This window comes from Bubalus kerabau, chromosome 10 (genome assembly GCF_029407905.1).
Source record: "Bubalus kerabau isolate K-KA32 ecotype Philippines breed swamp buffalo chromosome 10, PCC_UOA_SB_1v2, whole genome shotgun sequence".
NCBI classification, from domain to species: Eukaryota; Metazoa; Chordata; class Mammalia; order Artiodactyla; family Bovidae; genus Bubalus; species Bubalus kerabau.
Window position 1 is genome coordinate 51,632,547 of NC_073633.1, and position 22,473 is coordinate 51,655,019.

The following is a 22,473-nucleotide window of genomic DNA, read 5'->3' on the forward strand; positions in this document are numbered from 1 at the left end:
ATTTCAGGTTCTAGAGCATTTCAGGTTCTAGAGCATTTAGAAAAACAGAGATTTCCCATATACTCTTTGCTCCCAGCAACATGCATAACCTCCCCCATTATCAGCATCACTCATCACAGTTTACCTAGATTTTTTAACCCCCAAATTTCTCAAAAACATCTCTTTTCTTCACTTTCATCATGACAAGTCATTTCTACTTTGGGGAAAAAAAAAATGAGTTTAAAGTGGTATTTTGGAGTCTACACTCATGGAGTAACATTTCTGTTGCTTGGTCTCTTCAAATATGACTGATAAAACCTTTATAAAAGCCATGTTGTGACTGTCTCCACCTGAGAGGTCAACACATGTCCTGCTCTAGCTACAGATACGATGAACTTACAGTTGGAGGTTTACTGTCTCAGCCTTCAGTTCCAAGTACAGAGTGGCCAGGCTGAGGTCGGGCAAATCACGTGGGACCATTTTGCCCCAGGTTCCAGAAAAAGTAGGAAAAATGACAAGGGAGAAGTGCTCCAAAGTATCCAGGTGTTTTCAAGTATACCAGGCGGCTGGTATAAAAGCCCATTTGTTCATTTATTCAGTATCTGTTGTGCACCTAGTATGTTTCAGGCACTAAATTAGACACTGGCATACAATGAGTGAACAGGATGGACAGACTGCCCTGGTGGAGTGTGTAGTCTAGAGAATGGAGAGAAAAGAGAAAGCTGGAGTGGCCATGAGGTGAGGGTCTGAGAGGCCTGATCTAGCTGGAGGTGGAGGTCCCTCCTATTGGATCCCAGTCTCCTGTAAAAGTGAAAGGTTCCCACGAGTCGCTCTCCCTGATGGACAGCAGCTCATCTCATCTCTCCCACTGCAGCTGCATATTGTCTATTACAACTCGGACCGGTACCCCAATGACAGCGTCGCCAAGGACAAGCCAGAAGGCCTTGCGGTCGTAGCTGTTCTCATAGAGGTAAGAGGTGTTGAGAAGGACTTTATGTGAGATGTGAAATCAGGAGGATGTCAGACTCAGCATTTGGTTCCACGCACACCTGCCCCATTTCGGCTGTGTCTTGACTCTAGAGCAGGGGGTATTCTCCCATAGGGTTTTCTCTCTTGGCCTAGAGGCAGCACTTTCTGTGGCTGGACAGCAGAAAGGGGCATGTCGTAGGTGATGCTGGAAAATTCAGTCCTAATCCCCAGCCCTCCTATACAAAATGGAATTGCCTGGCTACACAGACCTGTGGGGGTAAGGGACTCATTCACTGCTGCCGCATCCAGATGCCTGAACCCCTGATACAGTTCCCAGTATCCAAGCTCCATCTTTTATCTGGGCCCTAGGATAAGTTCTTTTCTGAATCCCAGAAAATGGGACTACCTCCTGATTTGCTTGCATTGTTTCCCCCAGTGAGACAGCACATATGTCGTTTCTCCACATGCTTACTTGCCTGACTTGGCTGGCATTCACTCAAGCTCCCTTAAGTCCTGATTAGAGAAAATGTGATTTGTGGCCTTCAAGGTCACAGACAGAGAATCAGGAGCACAAGCTATAACCCTTGCCCTGGGATAATCAACCCTTAGTGTCTTGAGCTGGGAACAGGATGTCCAGAGATGTAAGAGGGCAGGACCATCACACCAACCCCCTAATGGCCTAGTGAAGCATCATGGCTGTCCTGGTAAAGTGTATCCTTCAGGGAGGATCTCAGCAGTGGTGATCATACACCCCCAGGAGAGCTCTTCCATTCACAACTGTCAAGCCAGGCTCAGCCTACTGAATTCTGTCTCTGTTCAACTTGCCCCATCTCTGTTGCAGGTGGGCTCCTCCAATCCAGCATATGACAAGATCTTCGATCACCTTAAAGATGTAAAGTACAAAGGTGAGGATTGTTTACTCACCTTATTGCTTACTCACCCTCTGCTGGAGAACAGCGTATTTGCTCTTGGGTGACCTGAAAAAGAATGCAGGCAGGGGACAGGTACTGTCTGTGACCAGGTCCTGGAACCAGGTGGCTCAGAATGGGGCTAGTTCACGTTCCTAGGCTGTTATAGGCTCAGCTGTACTTCTGCCTTGGGGAGGAAGGTGACCTCATACCCCAACATGTCTCTCCAGGCCAAGAAGCGTTCATTCCGGGTTTCAGCATAGAAGAGCTGCTGCCAGAGAGACCTGAAGAGTACTACCGCTACAGGGGGTCCCTGACTACACCTCCCTGCTACCCCACTGTGCTCTGGACGGTGTTCCGGAACCCTGTGCAAATTTCCCAGGAGCAGGTAACTGTTGTGCTCTTCCTTGTCGTAGACCACGTGGTACCTCGGACCCTGCACCGCCTGTATCATAATCGACGGCCTGACTACCTCACTCAGAGTTTCATTGGTAGCTATTCAAAACCTCTCCAGATACCACAGGCGCCTGAAAGTGCTTTGGAAATCACAGGCTGGACTTCAAAAGTGGAGCTGTCAAGTCAAGTGGGGAGAATGAATCTATCTCTGCAGTTCTTTAAATATGAGTTGTTAGGCTGTGTTTCCTAACCTGTCCCCCAGTGGAGAGTTTCACCTCCCAGGCAGGAAAGCGCATGGCTCCTTACCTGGGGTAGAATAGACAGGATCAGGCTAGACGATTTAACAAACCCAGGGGGTGGGGAGTGCAGCGATAAGGAAGTGAGGGTCTCTGCCTTCAAGAAGCTCACGCGAGCGTGTGCCTGGTGAGTCACGTCTGACTCTCTGTGACCCCATGGACTGTAGCCCAACCAGGCTCCTCTGTCCACGGGATTCGCCAGACAAGAATACTGGAGTGGGTTGCCATTTCCTCCTCCAGGGGATCTCCCTGACACAGGGATCAAACCCACATTGCTTATGTCTCCTTCATTGGCAGGCGGGTTCTTTACCACTGGTGCCACCTGGGAAACCCTCAAGAAGCTTAGGCTAGTGCAAAACTGGGGAATGGAATCCATAGCAATCATCTCTAACCCTCTCATTTCTTAGGTGATGAAAGTGAGGGTTAGAGAGTCAAGGAGACTTTGGGGTCACCAGCAAAGGCCCAAGGTGGAGCTGAGTTCCAAGTCACTGCTCGTGTCTCTGCTCCACGGCTCAAATTCGTCAGGAGGGAGCATCGTTGCCCAGGAGGTGGATCTGCCTGCTGGCTCACGGCCCCACCCATGAGTCCAGCACAGCTCTCATTGCTGCTCCTCCCTTTTTGTGGGGTACCTGAGTAACCTCGATGAATGACAGCAAATAGGCAAACAGGAATGAAGACATGATGAATCAAGAGATGAAATGATTGGGGAGGCAGTAATGTTCTAACCCAGAAACTGCCTTGGAAACAGTTATGTAATCTATGTGTGTGCATGAAAATACCATGAAACTAGTGGATGACCTGTGAGGTTCTTGCCTGCCTTTTTCTGTTCCTTTTGATGGGACCATCAGGCCCCTCTAATTAGACTGGGCTCTGAATGAGGCTCAGGAGAGGAATGCAGTCTCTTTGGGAGGTGGGGGAGCCCCTTGACACCCCAGGTTTCGCTCCCTGCAGGGCAGATTGCACGTGCAATCAGGAGCTGACAGTACACACCCTCCCGGTGGCCCCGGGAAGTGGGAAGACACGCAGGCCAGCACTCAGACACCCGCAGGGGAGGGGCAGCTTTCAGCTCTCCCACCACCTTCTCAGGGGTCTCCCGCCAGGCCTCAGAGGTCAGGCAAGGGGGCATCCCTCTGCCTTCAGGGGGTGCTTCTGCTCTTTCCCTACAGCTGATGAAGTTGGAGACAGATCTGTACTGCACGCACATGGATGACCCATCCCCCAGAGAGATGGTCAACAACTTTCGGCGGGTCCAGAAGTTTGACGAGAGGCTGGTGTATGTCTCCTTCCAACAAGGTAAGGAGGTGTGGCGTGTGGGCAGTGTGGTGCCACGATGTCTGTTCCGTATGAAGTCAGGTGCCCTGGCCTTGGGCATTGTCACTCATGCCCTTAGGAGGTGGGTTAAGAGCACTCTGGCTGCCAGAGGAGCCAGGTATGTGAGGAGCTACTGAGTGTGGGTTTACTGAGGTCTCCCTTCACTGACCTTGACTCTCTTGAGCCTTTGAAGAGAAGCACAAGCCAGGGACTCCAGGAACATGGAGCAGAATCCTCATTAAGTCTAGGTGTCTCCCACAGATGGAGGAGAGAGAGATATGCGAGTAGGACCCTTTTCTGAGATCAAACACTGAACTTCTTACAGGCATTCTTGGCATCAAGGCCCATCTTTAGCCTTGCCAGGTGATTCGGGGCACTAGCACCACCAAGGTCCAGAGTTTTCCTTTCAGAAAATGGACATAACCCATGTCTGAGCACAAGCAGCTCATGGTCTAATGTCGCAGGGCCTGTTAGACAAGAAAGCATCTTCAGAACCGCCTTTTGTCTCATCTCCCTGAAGCTTGCACAGGCACCAAGAATCTATACTGAATGAGACATAATAGTTTGGTTTCTTCCTGAGCTGCAGAAGCTCAGTTCTTCCCTCTAAATCTGTAACCATAACTCCCCAGATGGACATTTAACATCTTGACATTTAACATCTTGTATCTACATGAAGATGGCTGGGGGCCCCAGGAAGGGGGCAAGAGGCCCACACTCTTCAAATCTCCAAGTTCACTTTCTCACTGTAGACTCTTGAGCTACCCCCAACTTGGGACTCTTGAGTGGTCAGGAGAGGGGTCGTTCCATTGAAGTTCCACTTTATAACATTCTCTTTTCCTATTCTAAATGAAGTGGGTAGTAGTCAAGGGTTACACGGAAATACTTCAATTCTTAAATAAAATAAAACTCTTCCTAGAGACAAGGGACTCTGCCAACATAGAACAGGTAGAATTTTGCTTGTGATTCAAGGATAACAGTCAGTTCTGTTCTTTTGCACTAAGTCTCTACAAGTCACAGAGGACAGGGTGACAGGAACATCCTCCCCACCCCCACCTCCCAGTTAGGAGACTCAGGTTCAAGGTCATACCTTGTTTCCTCCTGGCTGTATGATGTGGGAAAATAATGTCCCTTCTTTGGCCTTGGTTCCCTCAGCTATAAAGTTGTGAGCTAACATCCTTTCCATGCTAACATGTTCTAAGTGGATACTAACAACTGCCCATCCTGACTTTACGTTGCAGGGACAGTGTGTGAGGGCAGTTACAGAGGATCAGAAGAAACCGTGCAGGAACTTGACATCCGAAAGTAACCCCCACGTGTACAATGAACATGGGGATAATTAGCCATCTTCTTAGACCGGCTCAGGTCTAAGCTGGCGCCTGTAGAGGGGGAAGTGCAATCAGGCTGGTGGCAGAGCGCTTCAGTAGACCTTCCCAGGCAGGCTGGGGGAGCTTGAGGGGCCTTGAAGCAGACAGGCTCCAGCTTAGGACACTGGAGATCACAGCCCAAATGCAGCTTTGCCACCAGCTGTCCTGCAGAGCTCACCTGGAGCTATTGTTCCCAGAAGCAGGGCTGGGCTCGCTCCTTGGAGTGAGAATCCATGGCTGTCCAAGGCAAACCTGTTCATTTGGAGGCTGATTATAGAAACTTGGCTAGAATTCTCCCCTCCCTCTCAAGTCCCAAAGACTCGGGCAGCTAATGGGGCTGTTTCCCCAAGAAGCAAGGCTGAGTCAGCCCCAAAGAATGAAGAACCAAACCTCATCCTCCCAGGGGCACATGCCATTCACAAGAGCCTCCTCACACCAATGTGGAGCAGCTCAAAGACTGTAACGTGCCCTTCGGGTTGATGGGGTGAGCTTGTCTGTCAGCAGGAACCTTGAGTAATTTGGACTCAAATTGTCTGCACGCTCTTTCACTGGGACATGTCTATAATTAGGGGCTGGTTTAATTCAGGGTCTTCTCTGAAAGTTAACAGGCACTATGCGATTGGACAATGAAAACTCTGGAGTTTTCTGCCAGGAGAAAAGTAATGTGAAGAAAATCCTTTAATAAACAAAGTCCATGAACTTTGAGAGGGGGGATCTAGGGTTTAACCAAACTGGAACAACTGGGACTGAATCACTTAACTGGGCCCTACTTTTTCCTTAACCATGCTTGAAAAGGAACACAGAACTTAGTTTCTGTCCTTAAGAGGTACAGAGTCTCTGACAGCCCTCGGGTAGGGTTTCTTGGTCTTGGTATGTCAATACTGACTTTTGGAGCTGGATAATCTTGTTGTGGCGGCTGTCCTATGCGCTGTAGGATGTTGCGCAGCGTCCTTGACCTCTACCCATTAGATACCAGCAGCATGTCCACCTGGGACAGCCAAAATGTCTCTAGACATTGTCAAGTGTCTCTGGGGAGGAGGGGCAAAGTTGCCCCTGATTGAGAACCACTGCCCCAGGCATTTGTACCATGACTTTCCCAGGCCCAAGACTTTCCCCCACTCAGATCACAGAATTCTAGGGTTTTATATCCCATGCCCTGGTCTTCATTCTATTCTAACCCTGTTTCCCATCTTGCTTTAAAATTCGAGTGTAATTGGGTAGGTCCGAGGCTAAGAGATATAGATAAGATAGAACTATTCACCTTCAAGGAAGCAAACAAATCTCTCCAGCAGGGGTCCAGATGCCTCTGAGGCAGCAGCCTGAATCCCCTCATTGTCCTGCTCCATCCCTTCTTTCTGTATTTTTTTCTCTCATGTATGTTGTTTCTTCCTGTCTTTGGTTAAAATGCCCACTTTTTTGGAGAGAAGCAAAAGTTGTGCCAGGGCATTTTTTTTCAGCTCTTAAAAAGAATTGCCTCTTCCAAGTGGCACAAATGAAGTCTTGAGCTGAGGCGGGGCAACAAGACTCAAGTCCTCAAGGTGGGGTCTTGGAGAAAACCCATCCTGAGAGCATCCAGATCTCACAGGAGTCAGATGCCTGATGTGAGGGAGGAGAAAGATGGCAGAGGCAGAGTTATACAGCCCAGGGGCCCAAGTCTCAGTTCTGAGAAACTTCTCAGCTGAAGACATCAACCCTGGGCCCATAGGGTAGTAAAGCCAGATCGATTAAACCCAAATACTGATGTTATCAGGCTCTGTTCTCAACATGTCAGGGCAAGGGAAACTCAAAGGGCAAGAGGGAGCCAAAAAGTTTCTATAATCATGTCTTTAGTGGGTTTGAGCTGAGCTAGTGCATGTCCCATACCTCGCAGCCCAGAGCCAACTGAGGTGACCCTTAGACAATACAGCCGGCCGGTCGAGGGGTAGGGCTTTCACGCTCAACCACGCTGTGGAGTAGCATGGTTAGAATCTGCTTTATCCTCAGGGACCTGGGTAGTTTCACAAAATGTTTTAAAGAGAGTGAAAAAAAAAATCTTACAAAGCTAAGATGGCTAATTATCTAATTTTTTGAGACCAGAATGTATGCTTTGTGGTTATCGACCTTTTGTCTCTAAAAGTTCTTATTTATAAATAAACTCTATTAGATGAAAAACTATCACTTCTTCCCAGTAACCAAATGAAAGACCAGAAGAGTTCCTACCTACGAATCCCCCTCCACACATACAGCATCTGAATAGTCAGGAATAATCATCAAATGTGCTGAGAAATGGAGTCCTAGTCACACCTAATGCAGTTCATCACGCCATGTGATACTGAGTATGCCCCACATTAGCCCCATGTTTCTCTTCCACGGTGGAGAAGAGAACACCTTGCCAGCGATGTTCTCTTCACTTCCAACAAGCCTCTGGACCAGACAGGAGGAAAAGGGGTCAGGCAGAAACCTGGGACCACCATTCATGGTCCAGCACCGGCTGAGCCTTCCAGGGTGTCTCCCCTGCCTCCCCCATCCTGCCCTGGGGGGTTTTCTGCAGCACAGCTGGCGCTTCGCGCGTGCAGGCTACAGACTTTTTCACACACGGGGCCCTCAGTCTGGGATGCCCTGCACCTCTCCCACCTGGAAAATTCTGTCAGGACCCAACTCCAATCATATCCTGCCATCCTTCCCCACTCCCCTGAGGGTGACCTACAGTCTCCTGCTCCTGTGTGGCCAGAACACAGTTATAGCTCTCAATACCTCTGTCACAGTTCTTAGCATAACACAGAGTAATGATCTATTATCATGTACAAAAAAAACATCTATATTATCCATAGACTACAGGCCCCTAGAGCAGGGACGATGGGCGTCTTGCACGCTTTCTGTGCCTGGTGCTCATGGCAAGTTTGAAAGGATAGAGCTGACTCAGCTCCCTTCCCCTCCCCCACCAGTATCTTCTCCGAAGAACCATCTGAACAGAAGCCTGATTGGCTGTCAAGTTTTAGTTTTAGGAAGTCTTTATTTTGCTTTGCTGTCAATTTGCCAACAGCATTGAAATCAATCTGCTTGTTGAGGAACACCTAAAGATCAGAATGTAGCTGTCAAGTGTCAGAGGCCTGGGGGGAGTTGCTGACAGATGCTTTCTGGCCTTCTGTCCTCCTCTGACCTGACGGGGATGAGAGGTCCCAGCACTAGTCAATCCTGTGGCCCAGACAGCCTGACCCACCACAGGGGGCAGAGAGCACGAAGCGCCTGGTGCTGCGTCATAACCCATGCCCATTGTGCCAGGGTTTAGGCCCCTCAGAGCAACATGGCTCTCTCTTCTGGGCCGGCATTCCTGCAATCTGGAAGGCAAAGCCTTCAGACCCTAACATGGGTCATAGAAAGCCAGTTCTCTCGTGTAATCTGGTGGTCTCTTTTGGGCAGACTTATTTGTAGAAGTTATTTAATAGGTTCCATTGTGTTAAGAAAAAACTCCAGTAAAATATAGCCTTTTAAGATGTTATGCTCTGTGGTTATACAGGGCATCTTCTTTTACTTTTCTTAACAAAACATCCTCCAAAGAGAGGACCAACATTTCAGTTGCTTGAGTCTATGACTTATATTAAGCATGATAATAAGGATTTTACCAGCTGAAACTGAATTTTATATATTTAAACTCTCAAATCCCTGCTAAAACCAAATGCTCCTGCCTCTTTTTTAAGACTGGAGCCTGCTAAAGACATATGGAATGTGTACATATGTAATCACTATAGAACATGTCACCTACCACAACAGCCCATACTTTAATACTTGGAAAAGGATTGTATTCCTTTTTATTCAAAATTCTGTTTGAATAAGCAGAATTGCAAATACACCTAGAAATTGCTAGACTTGTTCTAGGAACTTTGAGCTGTATACAGGAGGTGTTTGTTCCTCCTGCTGGACTTTTCTGTGTGTGCACTTGAGGCTCCAGAAGACCTCACATGCAGTTAACCAGCCTCTCTCGGTCCAGCAAGATACCAGTGGAAGACGCAGCTCCTGAGCCAGCCAGAACAGGTAGTTGTACCCTGTGACGAGCAGCACGTCAATCTTGGGGGTCTGAACCTTCCCCAGTGAGGCACGTGGCACTGGGGTTCTTCCATATCTGTGTGATTCCTTCTGTGTGCAGTACGGCCCCACCTCTGCTTGCCCTGACTCATACCAGAGCCTTGTCTGGAGAGCAGGCGGCTCTCCCATGTCTGTACCGCGTGCAACCCTTCTACCAGCTCAGGAGCCCCTTTACTGCATTCTCATCCTGTGGCTCTCGTGGCCCACTGCCATCAACCAGCCTGTCTTGTTCTTCCTGTCTGTTCTTCTGTGGGAACTCCCTGTCTCATTTGCGTTCAGAAACCATTTCTTTGTTTAATCAATCTGCAAATGAATCTCTGCCCCTCCCTGCAGCATCTTTGATGCCCATTCTTGGCACCATTCCAGGGGCTCTGCAGGGATGCAGGTTTTGGCTTCTGTCACTGGGTGCTAGTTCTCCAGTCCCCTGATCAGTTCTCTTGGTGCCTTTTGTGACTTCCCCTTGTGGCGGGCTACAGTCTACAGGGTTGCAAAGAATTAGACATGACTGAAGCAACTTGGCATGCATGCATGCTTGCCCTGCAGTTATCAGATGCTCTGACTTCTGCCTCCACTGGGACCTAACCCTTATGCTGCACCCAGTTCCACAGAGGAGCCCGGCTCCCTGAGGCTTGGTGCCGTCTCACCTGCAGGGGAGAGCATCCAACATCACCGTCCTGTCCTGGGCTTCCTGGCAGGCAGAATTCCCACCGGGTGCTGCCCTCGCCACCGTTTCTCTTCCCAAGTGGCTTATATGCTTCACTTGCTCAGTCAAACTGCTTTGTTTTTGCTGCATCAAACACTTAGCTGTGAAGTCTCTATCCCATAATCTGGGGATTTCCTCATCTTCCACCTGCTTGGTCTTGTTTCACTGTTTCCGAGGAGAGGCAACTTAGGCCCTAACCAGTCGTCATCCAGAAGCAAGGAACCCATGTTAGAGCCCTGAATTAAACTAAGCTATTGTTAATAGGGCCTAAAACAGCCAAGGACACTGCTCAGTGACGCAGGAAAATCAGACTCTCCTTCCAGAACAGCCACCCAGCTGGGTCATGTGCTCTTGAGAAAAGCCTCAAGCCTGGAGCCTTGCTTCTGGAGCCTTTGCTCTGCTCCCTAAGACTATGGCCTGGGGGGCAACTCCTCCAGCCCCGGAGATGGGCTGTCAGCTGTCTAGGGACCTGCCTGGCTCTCAGGATCTTCAAGGTGACTGTGAAAGCGACAATTTTAGAAACATCCAGTTTGGACAGCTTAACCAAGTGGTCAGGCTTACTAGTGACCATCTTACATGCCAAGAACTAGTTTGGTACTACAAGCATCTGGAGCTTTAGGAACAAAGAACAAAAGTGCATTTCATCAGAAAGGATTGGGGAAAAAAACAAAACCACGACCAGTTGGGGTTCTTTTCAGTGGTGGTTGTTTTGAAGATCCTGGAGGCCTTGGTTACCTTTAGGTACCTTAAACAAAACAAAACACCAAATTAGAGTGTGCAGAGGCCACAGGCCATGTAGAGAACAGAGCATATGCTGTACAAACACTTGACACCCTCCCCAGGTGGAGACTCATGTCCTGAGGGTCTCCCCAAGCCACAGACTGGTCCTTGTGTTCAGGGCAGGGAATCAGGCCGGGGGAGCCACGTTCTTTGCCACCCAAGAGGCTGTGGGCTGCCAGTGGTGGCTGGCAAGAGCCAAGAGAACAGGCCACCCTGTTCTTTGTGGATGGCTCCTAACCATACCTGCTCCAGTCATCCTTACAACAGCCTGGGGCCACCCAGGAAGCCAGACCAAGGGCTCCTAGAGCCCAGGCTTGGACCAATGAGGCTACAGACTCAGTATGAGATTGTGGAAGAAGATAGTAGGCAAAGAAGAGAGTAGGGAAAGAAGATGGGGCTGATAGCTTCAGGAGAATCAGCAAGACTTGAAGGGGCCAGATGGCAGGAGAAGGGGTGAGTAAAAAAAACCTCACTCTCCAGTCTTAGGTCTGGTTCCTCGGGGTATCAAGTGCCCCAGGGGGAGGTGGACCCTGGCCCTCTGCTGGCATCTCATACTTGGTTGAGTCTCTGTCACCTCAGTAGGCTCTGTGGGCACAGGCTCTCTGGAGTGTCTGGCTAGGTGGCTACCATCTGCACAACTCCAGCTTCCAGTGTGAACTGGAATACCCACCCCCCACACCACACACACACATAAGCTAGAAGTTTCTACTGAGATCAGAAAACCAGTGGATAAGCAGGTCTGTGTAAGCAGACTTTCTGTAGATGGAGGGTATGACTGGGAGGAGGAGTAGTTCTGAGAGCCTGCAAGCAGCTGGGGTAACCCAGGGGCTTCGTGACCAGGCTCCTCTGTATTACCTGCAAGAACGGATTCACCCATGGCCCTCCCTGGGAGGTCCTTAGCAGGCTGACTATAAGCTTTCTCCTTAGATCGCTGGGCACTATTTCAGCCCCACTGAAGACCTCTAACTCACCCCATTCATCCCCAACAATAACTCATGGAAGTGGACACAGTCCTCTGGTTCCACATACCAGGGAAGGGAGGCTGGCATGGTGGATGGATTTCTCCAGTTTGTCCAGTGGAACCAAAGTGAAAACAGAACAAAACCACAATAACACTGGATGGGGATGGATGTGGAAGTCTGGTAACAGGTTCTAACCAAGCTCTGCCAGCCCGAGCCAAGCCAGCACCTAGAAAGTTCTTTGCTGAGGACGAGAGGCGGGTGCCAGGGAAGCAGATAAGAGCCTACCCAGATAGACTCTGATTCTTACCCTTCCTCACCTTTCAAGCTGGCCACATTGGATGAAAAGCTGAATTCTTACCCGAGTACAGAGACTGCGATGATAAAGGAGCATGGGGGGAGGGTTCATGGTGTGAGTTCCCTGGGTGGGCAATTCCCTTCACCTGAGCCAAGAGGGAGCATCCCCAGAAGGGCTGCATTAGCCCCGTACCTCCAACCAACCAAAGGGAGTGCATCAGTCAACACACCGGTCAAATCTGCCATGGTTTGCCTCGGTTAACTTCCAATCTTTTCCTCTCCCCTCCGAAGTGCCAGACCCTCCCTGCACAGGACTGAGTCCGGGTATGTGGCCGGCCGGCCGTGCATGCTGCAGCTGGGTGATCGCTGTGATTCTCGGTGTGATCTGGGCCTCTGAGACTTCCAGCTCATCCTCTCTGCTTCTCTGTGCTGTCACTCTGACTCCTGGCCCCCTTCTCACTGTGTGTCTTACCCTCAAGTCGCTCTCTGATTCAAAGATGAGCTCCCAATCAAATGCTCCTCTAATGAAAGACCTAATCACTTTATAGCATGTGTACATTCAAAGAGCCTATCCAAGACCTTCTGTTGGCCAGGGTGGGAAAGCAGTGCCTAAAGACTAGGCCAAAGTCAATATATGGAGGTTGGGTGACCAGCCAGTTGACCTTGGCAATGGGCCCTGGCTGTTTGGGACTGCTTAGGACTGTGCAATAGAACTTGAGGTCAAAGCTGATGAAGAGGCATCTCAATGGGCCTTGAATCCAGCAAGGCAAAATAGAGGAACTTCTTATTATGTAGCCCAGGGTTTCTCAAAGTGTGGTTCATGGACCACATATCCATACATCAGCATAAGCTAGAGGTGTTCGGTAAAAACGCAGATTCCTGGGCCAAATTCCAGACTGAATCAGACTCTGAAGCTTGGGCTCAAAAAGAGTATACATTTGAAACAAGCTCTTCAGATGATGCTGGTACAAGTTTGAGAACCCCTGCTGGATAATCACTACAATTTGCAAATGGCCCCTGTGAGTACTCCAGCCAGTCCTGCTCAGCCAGAGACCAGAACTTGAAAACAGAGGCGGGGAAGTTACACCTTTCTGTGGATGACCCTGCAGCTGTCACCTGACGGCACACATGGGGACGAGATGAAGGGAAGGGAGGCTTGTAACGTGTGTGCATTACCCCTCCCCAGGCATCGTCCTTTCCGTGGCCCTGGCTTGTGGTCTCGGCATCTGTGTTGTCCTGGCGGTATCCATTTGGCTTTTAAGGAGGAGAAAGAGGTGAGCTGGTTTGGGTTTGAAATGGGAGTGGGTGGCTCTGTGTCCATGAGAATTGATCTGTCTGGGAAGGTAGGGTGCATAATGAGGAGCTGTGCCACCTGTACCAGCTTATCCTTGGAGTGCCATCTCCAAAACACCACTGATGGAGGCCTTGGCGTGAGAGGCTGATGCTGGCAGATCACGGTGCTCAGGGCTGGAGGCTGATGCTGGCAGATCACGGTGCTCAGGGCTGGAGCTGTGTCTGCCAGCTTGGCTCCCACTGCTAAGACCCTGGACAAGCTTCTTGATTTTGGAGGGGTGGTCCTATGTGCCTAAACACAAGCACCAAGGCTGCTTCTTTGTAAGATCTTTTCATCTGGTTTTTCTTCTCTAAACCCAAAAAGAAAATTGAGGAAAATTTTGATTTCTCATTCACATTAATGCCCTTTGCTCATGTTCTTATTGCCTAAAATAACCTAACTTATTTTTCCTGGTATGAAAAAACATAAAAGGTTGCCAGAAACCCTATGGGAATCAGAGATCTGAAGCAGCATGGTAATGAGACCTTCATCAAAATGCAGGTCTAGTATCATCAGGTGTTGAAAGAGAACAGTTGAAAAATGAACAGTTTCCATTTTGGTTAGTGGTTATTGGGGGGCATTTCCTCCCAAGACCAGTGGAACTTGAGAAAGGTTTCCAAGAGAAGGGTTTGACTTGCCTCATTCCATAGCTGAGTCAGGCTGTTCTTGCCTCTCTTTCCTCTGACTAACAAAATTCGTATGTTCTTGTGGCTCCAGTAGCAAAAAAGGTGCCAACAAAGGAGTCATCTACAAACCAGCCATCAAGCAGGAGACCGAGGCCCATGCCTGAGGCCCTGGCAGGCCCAGGCACGTCCAAGGGAGGACTTGGATTTGGACGAAAACTGCTGTGGCTCCCTGGACACGTGACATACCTGAGGGTTTTCTGGAGTTCAGCCCACAACACCTTAGACCCTTGGGGGGACCCTACCATTCTGCTGTCATGCCACTACCCCCAGTGGGAGAATGGATGGGAAGAACTCGCCAAGGAGGCGGGAACTCTAAGCTGTCTGCTTCATGTGTGTGGCCTTTCAGCGGTTTGGATTCTTGGGGCACAAACTGTATCGCCTGCTGGGGCTGTTACTGGCTGGAAAACACTTTCATCCAGGGGTTCACGTGAGTGTGGTTTCAAGTGTCTGGGAATCTGCTTCTTGTCCACGCTTACAGATGAGAACGTGCGGTCTCTGCTGAAGCTTTGTTTTTGAGGCTCCATTTCTTTCCTCAGAGAAGGGCTTGTTCAGTTTCCTTCTGCTATGACAAAACCTTTAGTCTGACCTTACAATTGAGGGTTGGGGGGAGGGGGGCGGTGGTGGCTGGGGAACAGGAAGGGTCAAGGTGTCAGAGACAGAAAGAAAACAAGAAATATTCTTTGCAGTACAGTAAGCCACTTTCCAAGTCCTGTCCTTCAGATCAGATGCACTAACTAAACAGACCTTAGTGAGAGAGAAGACACATAAGATCTGGAAAAGTCTCACTTTGAAATCAGATTGGAGGGCTTTCCTTGGTGGTTCAGTGGTTAGGGTCCTCCATGAAATGCAGGAGACACGGGTTCGAGCCCTGCTCAGGGAACTAGGATCCCACATGCCTCGGGCCAGCGAAGCCTTCATGCTGCAACTACTGAGTCTTCTTGCCACACAAGGAAAGATCCTGCATGATGCGATGAAGATCCCACGTGCTACAACTAGGCCCTGACACAGCCAAATAAATCAAAAAATAAATATTTTAAAAAGAAGAAAAGAAATCATATTGGAATCAGAAGTTGCATGTCAAGCTGTGAAGCGTGAGGAAGACAGAATATTAAGCCCAATGCAACCTCCTGTCAGGGGCGTCATTCTGTTTTGTAGTCTACAGATTTTATAAATAATTAGGCTGTTCCTTGAAAATGTGTTACTGCCTTCTCTCTCCTAGAGGAGATGTGACTTCTGAGATGACCTCAGCTGCTTTTGTATGTAGAGGAAATGGACAGAAGCAAAATGGTTGAAGATCTTTGTCTCTTTTGCCCAAATTTCATTTCTGCTGCCTTTGCGGTGAGCCTACTGTCAACCTTGAATTGGGACCTACCTACTTCTCTGACTTGAAGGATGTCAAGTCATGGCTGAATTACAATATATTTTCAAACTATGAAAACGGGAAGTTACTTGTGCAGGGGCTGGCATCATGGTATTCACGGACCAGAAATAATGGAATGTTAACAAAGATCCTTCATGGTCTTCCCTGCCAAGTGACGAAGACAGTTTCTGAGACCACTTAACTCCTTCATTCTCCTCCCATTGACCTAAGAGCCCTGTGGATATCAGTCTGTTCATGACTGAGAAGGAGACCCCCACCAAACTCTCCTGCTGGAGCCTTGCAGTTCACAGACAACCTTATGGTTTTCACTCTCACTGTGACAGCATGGGGTGTTCTCTTTAGCGTGTCTAAAGTGAGGTTTTGGAAGTGAGGTTAAAAGCATTACTATTAGCAAAGCAATGGTAGTTTGCAGTTCCCAGTCTAGGTGACAGGTTTCTTTAGCATGTCTTTTTCCCTCTCCTCCCTCTGACTCTGAGAAATCTCCCTTGTCTGCTATCATAACTTGTAGTAGTGATGCTAGGCAGAGTTACAGGGGACTCGATGGAGACTCAGACATTTGTTGTCTACATGAGATGCCTGACTACCCTGGAGGCTGGCACGGCATCCTGCCTTGCCATTAGCATGCCGGCCTGGTGCTGATCAAATGACAGCAGGGACAACGCTCAGGACTGAGCAATGGGAATTAGATGATGCTTTCTTGGCCTCAGCCCATAACCGCCGATCAAGAAGCTGACATAAACCACTCCAGAGCTGTGGGGCTGTATTTCAAACAGCTTTCTACAGCTTTTTTTTTGACACATTCTGTGAGAGAACAGAGAAGTCATTGTACCCAGCACAGTGGCTGTTGATAAAAACGGAGAGTTACGGGGGTGGTGAAAACAGCCACACGTCTCCTGCTTCTCCCTGCTCGGCACAGCCCAGGCTCTGGGACCTCTTGGCTCAGATAAAACAAAGCCAGGGAGAGGGCGCCAAGAATCAACACTGTCGCCCTCCTTGCTAATCCACGTGGGACTCCGGAGGACCCAGCCCTGCAATGGGGAAACCTTCCCTCAGGTTCTCACTCCCTCCCTGACACCAGCTGCCACTACAGGAGAGTGGTGCAGCGGTGCTGATGATACTCTGCCTCCCACTCACCCTGGGAGGGCCCGGCGCTGTGCCCAGCACGGGTGGAAGTGAAAAAGCCAGGCCCCGGCTGGGGCAGAGACGCAGGCAAGGCTCTGGCTTCTCTGCCTCTCTGCAGTGGGAGATCTTCAGTTCCTTTGCTCTGTTTCGTTAGTGTCAAATGATGATGATAACAGTAAAAACCTGTACCTGTTTCCTTAACAGACATCCTAGGGTCCTGCTGCATTGACTATTGATCCCAGTATTGGTTCCACCTTAAAGTCTCCTCCCCTTCACTCAGCTCCCTGAAGGCCTCCTACTGGCCCTTGGAAAACCCCAGGGATGGGCACCACCTTCTGTCCCTGTGGACCACTGGCTGTGATGATGGTCCGTTTAGGACTTCTGTATTTATTGTAAGAATGACTGTAATGAAGACATACAAATATGAGAAATTGTAAATAAAATGTTTTTTTCAGACCAGACTAGTTTTTGGAAGTGAGGCTAAAAGTATTACTATTGGCAAAGCAATAGTACTTTGGGGTTCCCTGTCTATGGTGATAGGGAACAAGTCAGAATGAATAATGATGTCATTTGCAGCCAGGTCATAGAACCCAGCTCCAAAGGAAAACACACGGATGCCATAAGCATTTTACCAAGGATGCAGGCCTCCAATGTGTGCAGCCCTGGCCACACAGGCACACTTAGAGGATCTTGTATGTCTAGAGTAATCAGGGACTGACTGGCTTAGGGAGAAGGTGGTATCTGAGCTGAGCCTTGAAAAATAAGTCATATTTGAACAGATGAATATAAAAGGAGGAGCCATGGGACTTCCCTGCTGGTCCAGTGGCTAAGATTCCACACTCCTGATGCAGAGGGCCTGGGTTCGATGCCTGGTCAGGGATCTAGATCCCACATGCTGCAACTAAGAGTTCACATGCCACCACTAAAGATCCCACGTGCCGCAATGAAGATGGAAGATCCTGCGTGTCACAACTAAGACCCGGCACAGCCAAACAGATGCATTTTTAAAAGTACTGAAAAAATAAAAAATAAAAAAGAGGAGTCATTTCTAACCAAAGTGACCTGAATACAGGGAGCAGGTTGGTAGCATCTCTTGGTTGCCTGACTGTTACCTTATTTTGGACTCTTTTTGCTGTCCCCCTCCATATAATCTTTTATCTAAATCCAGATTTCACATTCTGGTTTGCTAAAGGAAGCAGTTCTATAAAGGTTACAAGTGGGCACCATCCCTGTTTGAGTTATTAAAAAAACTTTGGATTTTCACTTCAGTTGCCCTAGGACCGAGCCAGGTAAACTGTTCAGGGATAACTCTGCTCCAGCAGGAGATAAAGCAGTGAGTCCAGCTTTGGAACAGAAACATTACTAACCTCTCCAGGCCCTGATGGTCTCTTCAGTTGGAACACAAGGATTCTTTGGTTCCTCCCCTTTGGCATCCTTCCTGGTGTCACAGCCATTTGCAGGGATGAGGTCAGAGGGGAGCCAGGCACACCCATTCCTTAGACTTGCTCCCATCCCACTGGGATGGGGGTAGGGATGGGGGAGGTTGGAGGAAGCACTTCCTGGAGCGAGAAACGAGCAACAGAAATTATCTCCCTTCTCTCCACTGCCTTTCTCTCCGTTCAGGGAATGCAAGGTGCATCTGGGCTGATGCTCAAAGAGGTGTGTTCATGAGAACCATGGATGGCGAGGAGATTCAGTCCTCCTTCAGCTTGCCCATTACCTCTTCATCTAAATTCAGCTAAATGGACAATCTAGGGCCCAGAGTCCTACAGAAATACAATAAAATATAGTGTGATATGTGAGATTTTAAAGTTCTAGTAGCCACACCAAAAAAAAAAAAACAACTTCCCACAAAAACCAGTGACACTTTCATAATATATTTTATGTAAACCAGTGGATTCAAAATACTATCATTTCAACATGTATTTTGATGTGAGTAATTTTCATTCATTTTTCCCTAAAGTCTTTGAAATTTGGTATTTTATACTTACAGCTCATCTCCATTCAAATGCTAAATTGTCACTGAAAATTTCTGATCTATATTTAGATTTCATAAAAGTTTACAGTTGAAAAAGTGTGTTTAGGGACTTCCCTGGTGGTTCAGTGGTTGAGACTTTGCCTTTCAACACAGGGAGTGCGGGTTCAATCCCTGGTCTAGGAACTAAGATCCCACATGCCTCGTGGCCAAAATACCAAAAACATGAAACAGAAGCAATATGGAAACAAAATTCAACAAAGATCTTAAAAATCATTAAAAAAACTCAAAAAAAAAAAGTATATACATATTACTCAAGTTGCTCCAACATAAAATTTTCCAAATAACTGAATCAATTATCAGCTCTTAAATTTAAATTTATTAAACTAAATGGAGTTTCTCAGTTTCAATAGCCATGTTCCAAGCACTCAGCAGCCACACCCGGCCAGTGGCCGTTCAGCCACGGTGCAGATATGGAACCCTGGCCGCCTCTGACAGACGCTTTGGAAGGGTTAGGCCTAGATGACTGTCACATAAAATAAACCTGGAAGAAAGCCCTGGAAGGTAAAGATGGGGGACAGGAGACAGAGGATGGGGAAATCCAGGGAAGTGGACTGGGAGGACAGGAGAAAAGAGGACATGCAGGAAATCAGGCTGTGGCAAGCAGGCCAGCACACATTAGGCATGGCTCTCCTCCTCTTTGCACCTCTTCTGCTTCTGGGGGTCCCCAGCCCTCCCTGCCCTGGCCATGCCTAGGGTGTCCTTGCCTTTGAGGAAGGTTGGGCCATGGGCACAAGGGCATCTGGTTAACTTCGGGGACCTCGCTGAAGGACCCTGGCCAGGTGCAGGACCTCTATCCCCATTTCCTCGGAGTCCTAACATTCCCTCATGGGACAAGGTGTCTCCTCTCTTCCAAGAGGGAGGATGCCTGAAACCCATGTCTCTTGACTTGTTAGCTGTGCCCCATCCCTCAAGTGAGAAGGAGTCACCTTCCTTCAAGGCGTGGGGAGAAGCTTGAGATCCACTTATAAGAGAAAACAATACCTCCAGGGCCGCCTGCCAGGCAGCAGAAGTGCCACCTGGGCAGTGGGGTCACTGTGGTGTCCCCATGCACGTCCACACTGGACACAGTCCTCTGGCTCAGATTCAACAGTCGCAGGTATAGGGGAAGGTGTGAGGCCGGGACAACACCATGGAGGAGAGTCTCCACACCCTACCCATGCCCTTTCACTATAGAATGACTGGACAGAAACAAGGGTCAGAGTGCTTTGTGGTACAGAATTATTCACCATAAAAAAATTATTGCATGGCAGCATAGCATCGAGACTGCAGTCAACCAGGGTCTCAGTAATGGTTCCTGGCGGTACACTTTTGACTGGGTCAGTGCATCTTCACGCCCTTATCCAACAACCCAGGGAAAGAGAAAGCCCTGCCCCGATCTTATAAGGAAAACGAAATAAGGGCTGGCGCTCTGGGCTGAGTCATGCCCACAAAACTCCCGAGGTGGAGGATCTTCAATGACAGTGCAAGGTCCACCCTCCACAGCTCTAGTGACACGGAAACACCTTCATGTAACAGAATCTACCGTGCTTATCACAATCATGCCACAACCTCATAAAACCCCACACGATAAAGACACTAAAGGCCTTTGTGACAACAATTTCTGGAAAGTCAACCACAACCCCCTGCCTCCAATTTGCTTTGGAACATTAAACTCCAGCATCTGCCCAGAAAAAGTGTGATGACGTTTGACCACTACTGCTGGCAGACAAAGGAGTCAGCTTAACTCCGGGGATGTTCCCCTCACCTCTAATTCAGTGAACCAAATTTCCCAAGGACACATTCACTGAACTTTCTCCTTTCCTAAAGCTGAACTGGAGATAAGGAATAAATACACACACACACACACATAAACACAGAAACACACACATATATAAATTTCATTTGTATAAAATTCTAAAAAATGCAAACTATAGTGACAGGAACCCCAGATCAGTGGTTGGTTGGGGATGAGGTAGGAGATGAAGGGATTATAAGGGATATGAAAAACTGTTGAGATGATGAAGATGTCTGCTATCTTGATGGTGGTGATGGTTTCTCTACATATGTCAAGACTGCTCAAATTTTATACTTAGACTAGTGCAATTTATCTTACATAGATTATACCTCAATAAAGCCATAAAAAGGAAGAAGAAGAAAAACCCCATAGAGCCAAATAACATCCTGCCCCAACCTGGCATTTCCATTCGGAGCTTATCCCCCTGGTGCATCAAGAAGGAGATGCCTGGCCAGGCCTGGAGCACATCTCTGGGACTCGTCCTGCTGGCGGGAGGCCAGGAGAGAGCGTGATCTCTACTCACATGGCCACTTTGACCTCTCCACATTGTAAGTCAAAGTCATTCTTTCTGCTTGAGTTCACTCATTTCAAATATTAACTTATAATTACCTGCAATGAAGACAACAGACACAGGGCCTACGAGTTCAAGGGCACACTGAGACCTCTATAGCAACTCTGTGCCAATGGTGACAGAGTTGACCAGCTTCTCTGAAACAAGCAAAGACTCTTCTGGTGAGGCATGTAACATAACCAGCTAGTTCATCTGCTGAAACTAGGTAGCTTAGTGTCCCAAGCTACCTAGACATCCAATGACAGGTCTCATGCATCTTAATTTCACTGCTTCCCAACCATGCAACACATACCCATTTGAAAAGTTTTCCTGAATATGCTACATCCTTTTCATGTAGAACAAATGTGGTCAGGAGCTCATCACTCCCTCTGAGCCACTGGGTAAAATCTGGCTTAATCTTATGTGATACGATAAGAAATAAGTACATGGTCTTTGTCTTCAGTTCCTGGCACAGAGACCCTAATTGTTATTTATAAGAAGCCCCTTTAAGCCATACCTCAGCTGATGCTACAGAGGTGATGAAGGACTTGCCTTGTGGTCCAGTGGTTAAGAATCTGCCTGTTAAGGCAGGGGTCATGGGTCCGATCCCTGATCTGGAAACAGTCTACATGCTGTGGGGTAACTAAACCCATGTGCTACAACTGAGTCTGAGTCTGTGCACAACGAACACTGAAGTCCATGGACCGAAAGACTGTGCTCGCGACAAAAGAAGCCACCGCAATGAGAAACTTGAGCCCCACAATGAGAGAGTAGCCTCTGCTTGCTGCAACTAGAACAAGCCCAAGTGCAGCAATGAAGACCCAGCGCAGTCAAAATTAAATAATATTTTTTTTTTAAAATTAGGCGATGAAGCTTGGAGGATGGGGGCTGGTTGCCAGAGGAAACAACCCTGTGACTGGAGGGCTGCAACTTTCAACCCCAACCCTAACGCCTAGGAAGGGGAGAGTAGTTGGGAACTGAGCTCAGTCACGAATGGGGATGATTTAATCAATCTTACCTGCATAGTGGGACCTCCATAAAAACTCTAAACAATGAATTTCAGAGTGCTGCCAAGGGCGGTGTTAGGATAGGGGTGCACCCACAGAGGACATGGAAGCTCTGCGTCTTTTCTCCATACCTTGACCTACGGACTTCTTTATCTGGCTGTTCATCTGTATCCCTCGTAATATTCTTTATGACAAACTGGCAAATGTAAGTAAATGTTTACCTGAGTTTTGTGAGCTGTTCTAGCAAAATATCAGAGCTGAGAAGTCATGGGAACTTGCAATTTATAGACAGAGATACAGGTGACAACCTGGGACTTGCAGTTGATGTCTAAAGTAGGGGCAGGCTTGTGGGATTGAGCCCGCAGGCTTTGGCATCTGCAATATCTTCAGACAGTTAATGTCAGAACTGAGTTGTTAATAAATTGTAGAACACAGTTGGTGTCCACCAAGAACTAGAGAATTGCTTGGTGTGGAGAAACCTACAGGTTTGTCAAAAGTGTTAAAAGGAAACAGTATTTCCCTTTATCTCTCTTCTATCATTCAAAGTAACTTCCAGCT

General features: G+C 48.3%; 2 protein-coding genes across 3 annotated transcripts in view; one reads left to right on the plus strand and one right to left on the minus strand.

Annotated features, from left to right (window-relative positions):
* CA12 (carbonic anhydrase 12) overlaps positions 1-14,184 on the plus strand; it is a 60,161-nt gene extending 45,977 nt beyond the window's left edge. Inside the window, exons 5-10 of the mRNA XM_055537709.1 lie at positions 854-949; positions 1,790-1,853; positions 2,087-2,244; positions 3,715-3,841; positions 13,211-13,298; positions 14,075-14,184. Of these exons, the coding sequence (XP_055393684.1) occupies positions 854-949; positions 1,790-1,853; positions 2,087-2,244; positions 3,715-3,841; positions 13,211-13,298; positions 14,075-14,147 (606 nt within the window). The 3' untranslated portion in view covers positions 14,148-14,184. The remainder of the gene's footprint in view (positions 1-853; positions 950-1,789; positions 1,854-2,086; positions 2,245-3,714; positions 3,842-13,210; positions 13,299-14,074) is intronic.
* APH1B (aph-1 homolog B, gamma-secretase subunit) overlaps positions 10,603-22,473 on the minus strand; it is a 61,519-nt gene continuing 49,648 nt past the window's right edge. Inside the window, exons 7-8 of one of the 2 annotated variants that reach the window (XR_008699242.1) lie at positions 17,914-18,105; positions 10,603-10,733 (exon numbers count right to left, since the gene is read on the minus strand). The gene's annotated coding sequence lies outside the window, so the exon portion shown is untranslated. The remainder of the gene's footprint in view (positions 10,734-17,913; positions 18,106-22,473) is intronic. The other variant, XM_055537712.1, reaches the window with a different exon arrangement.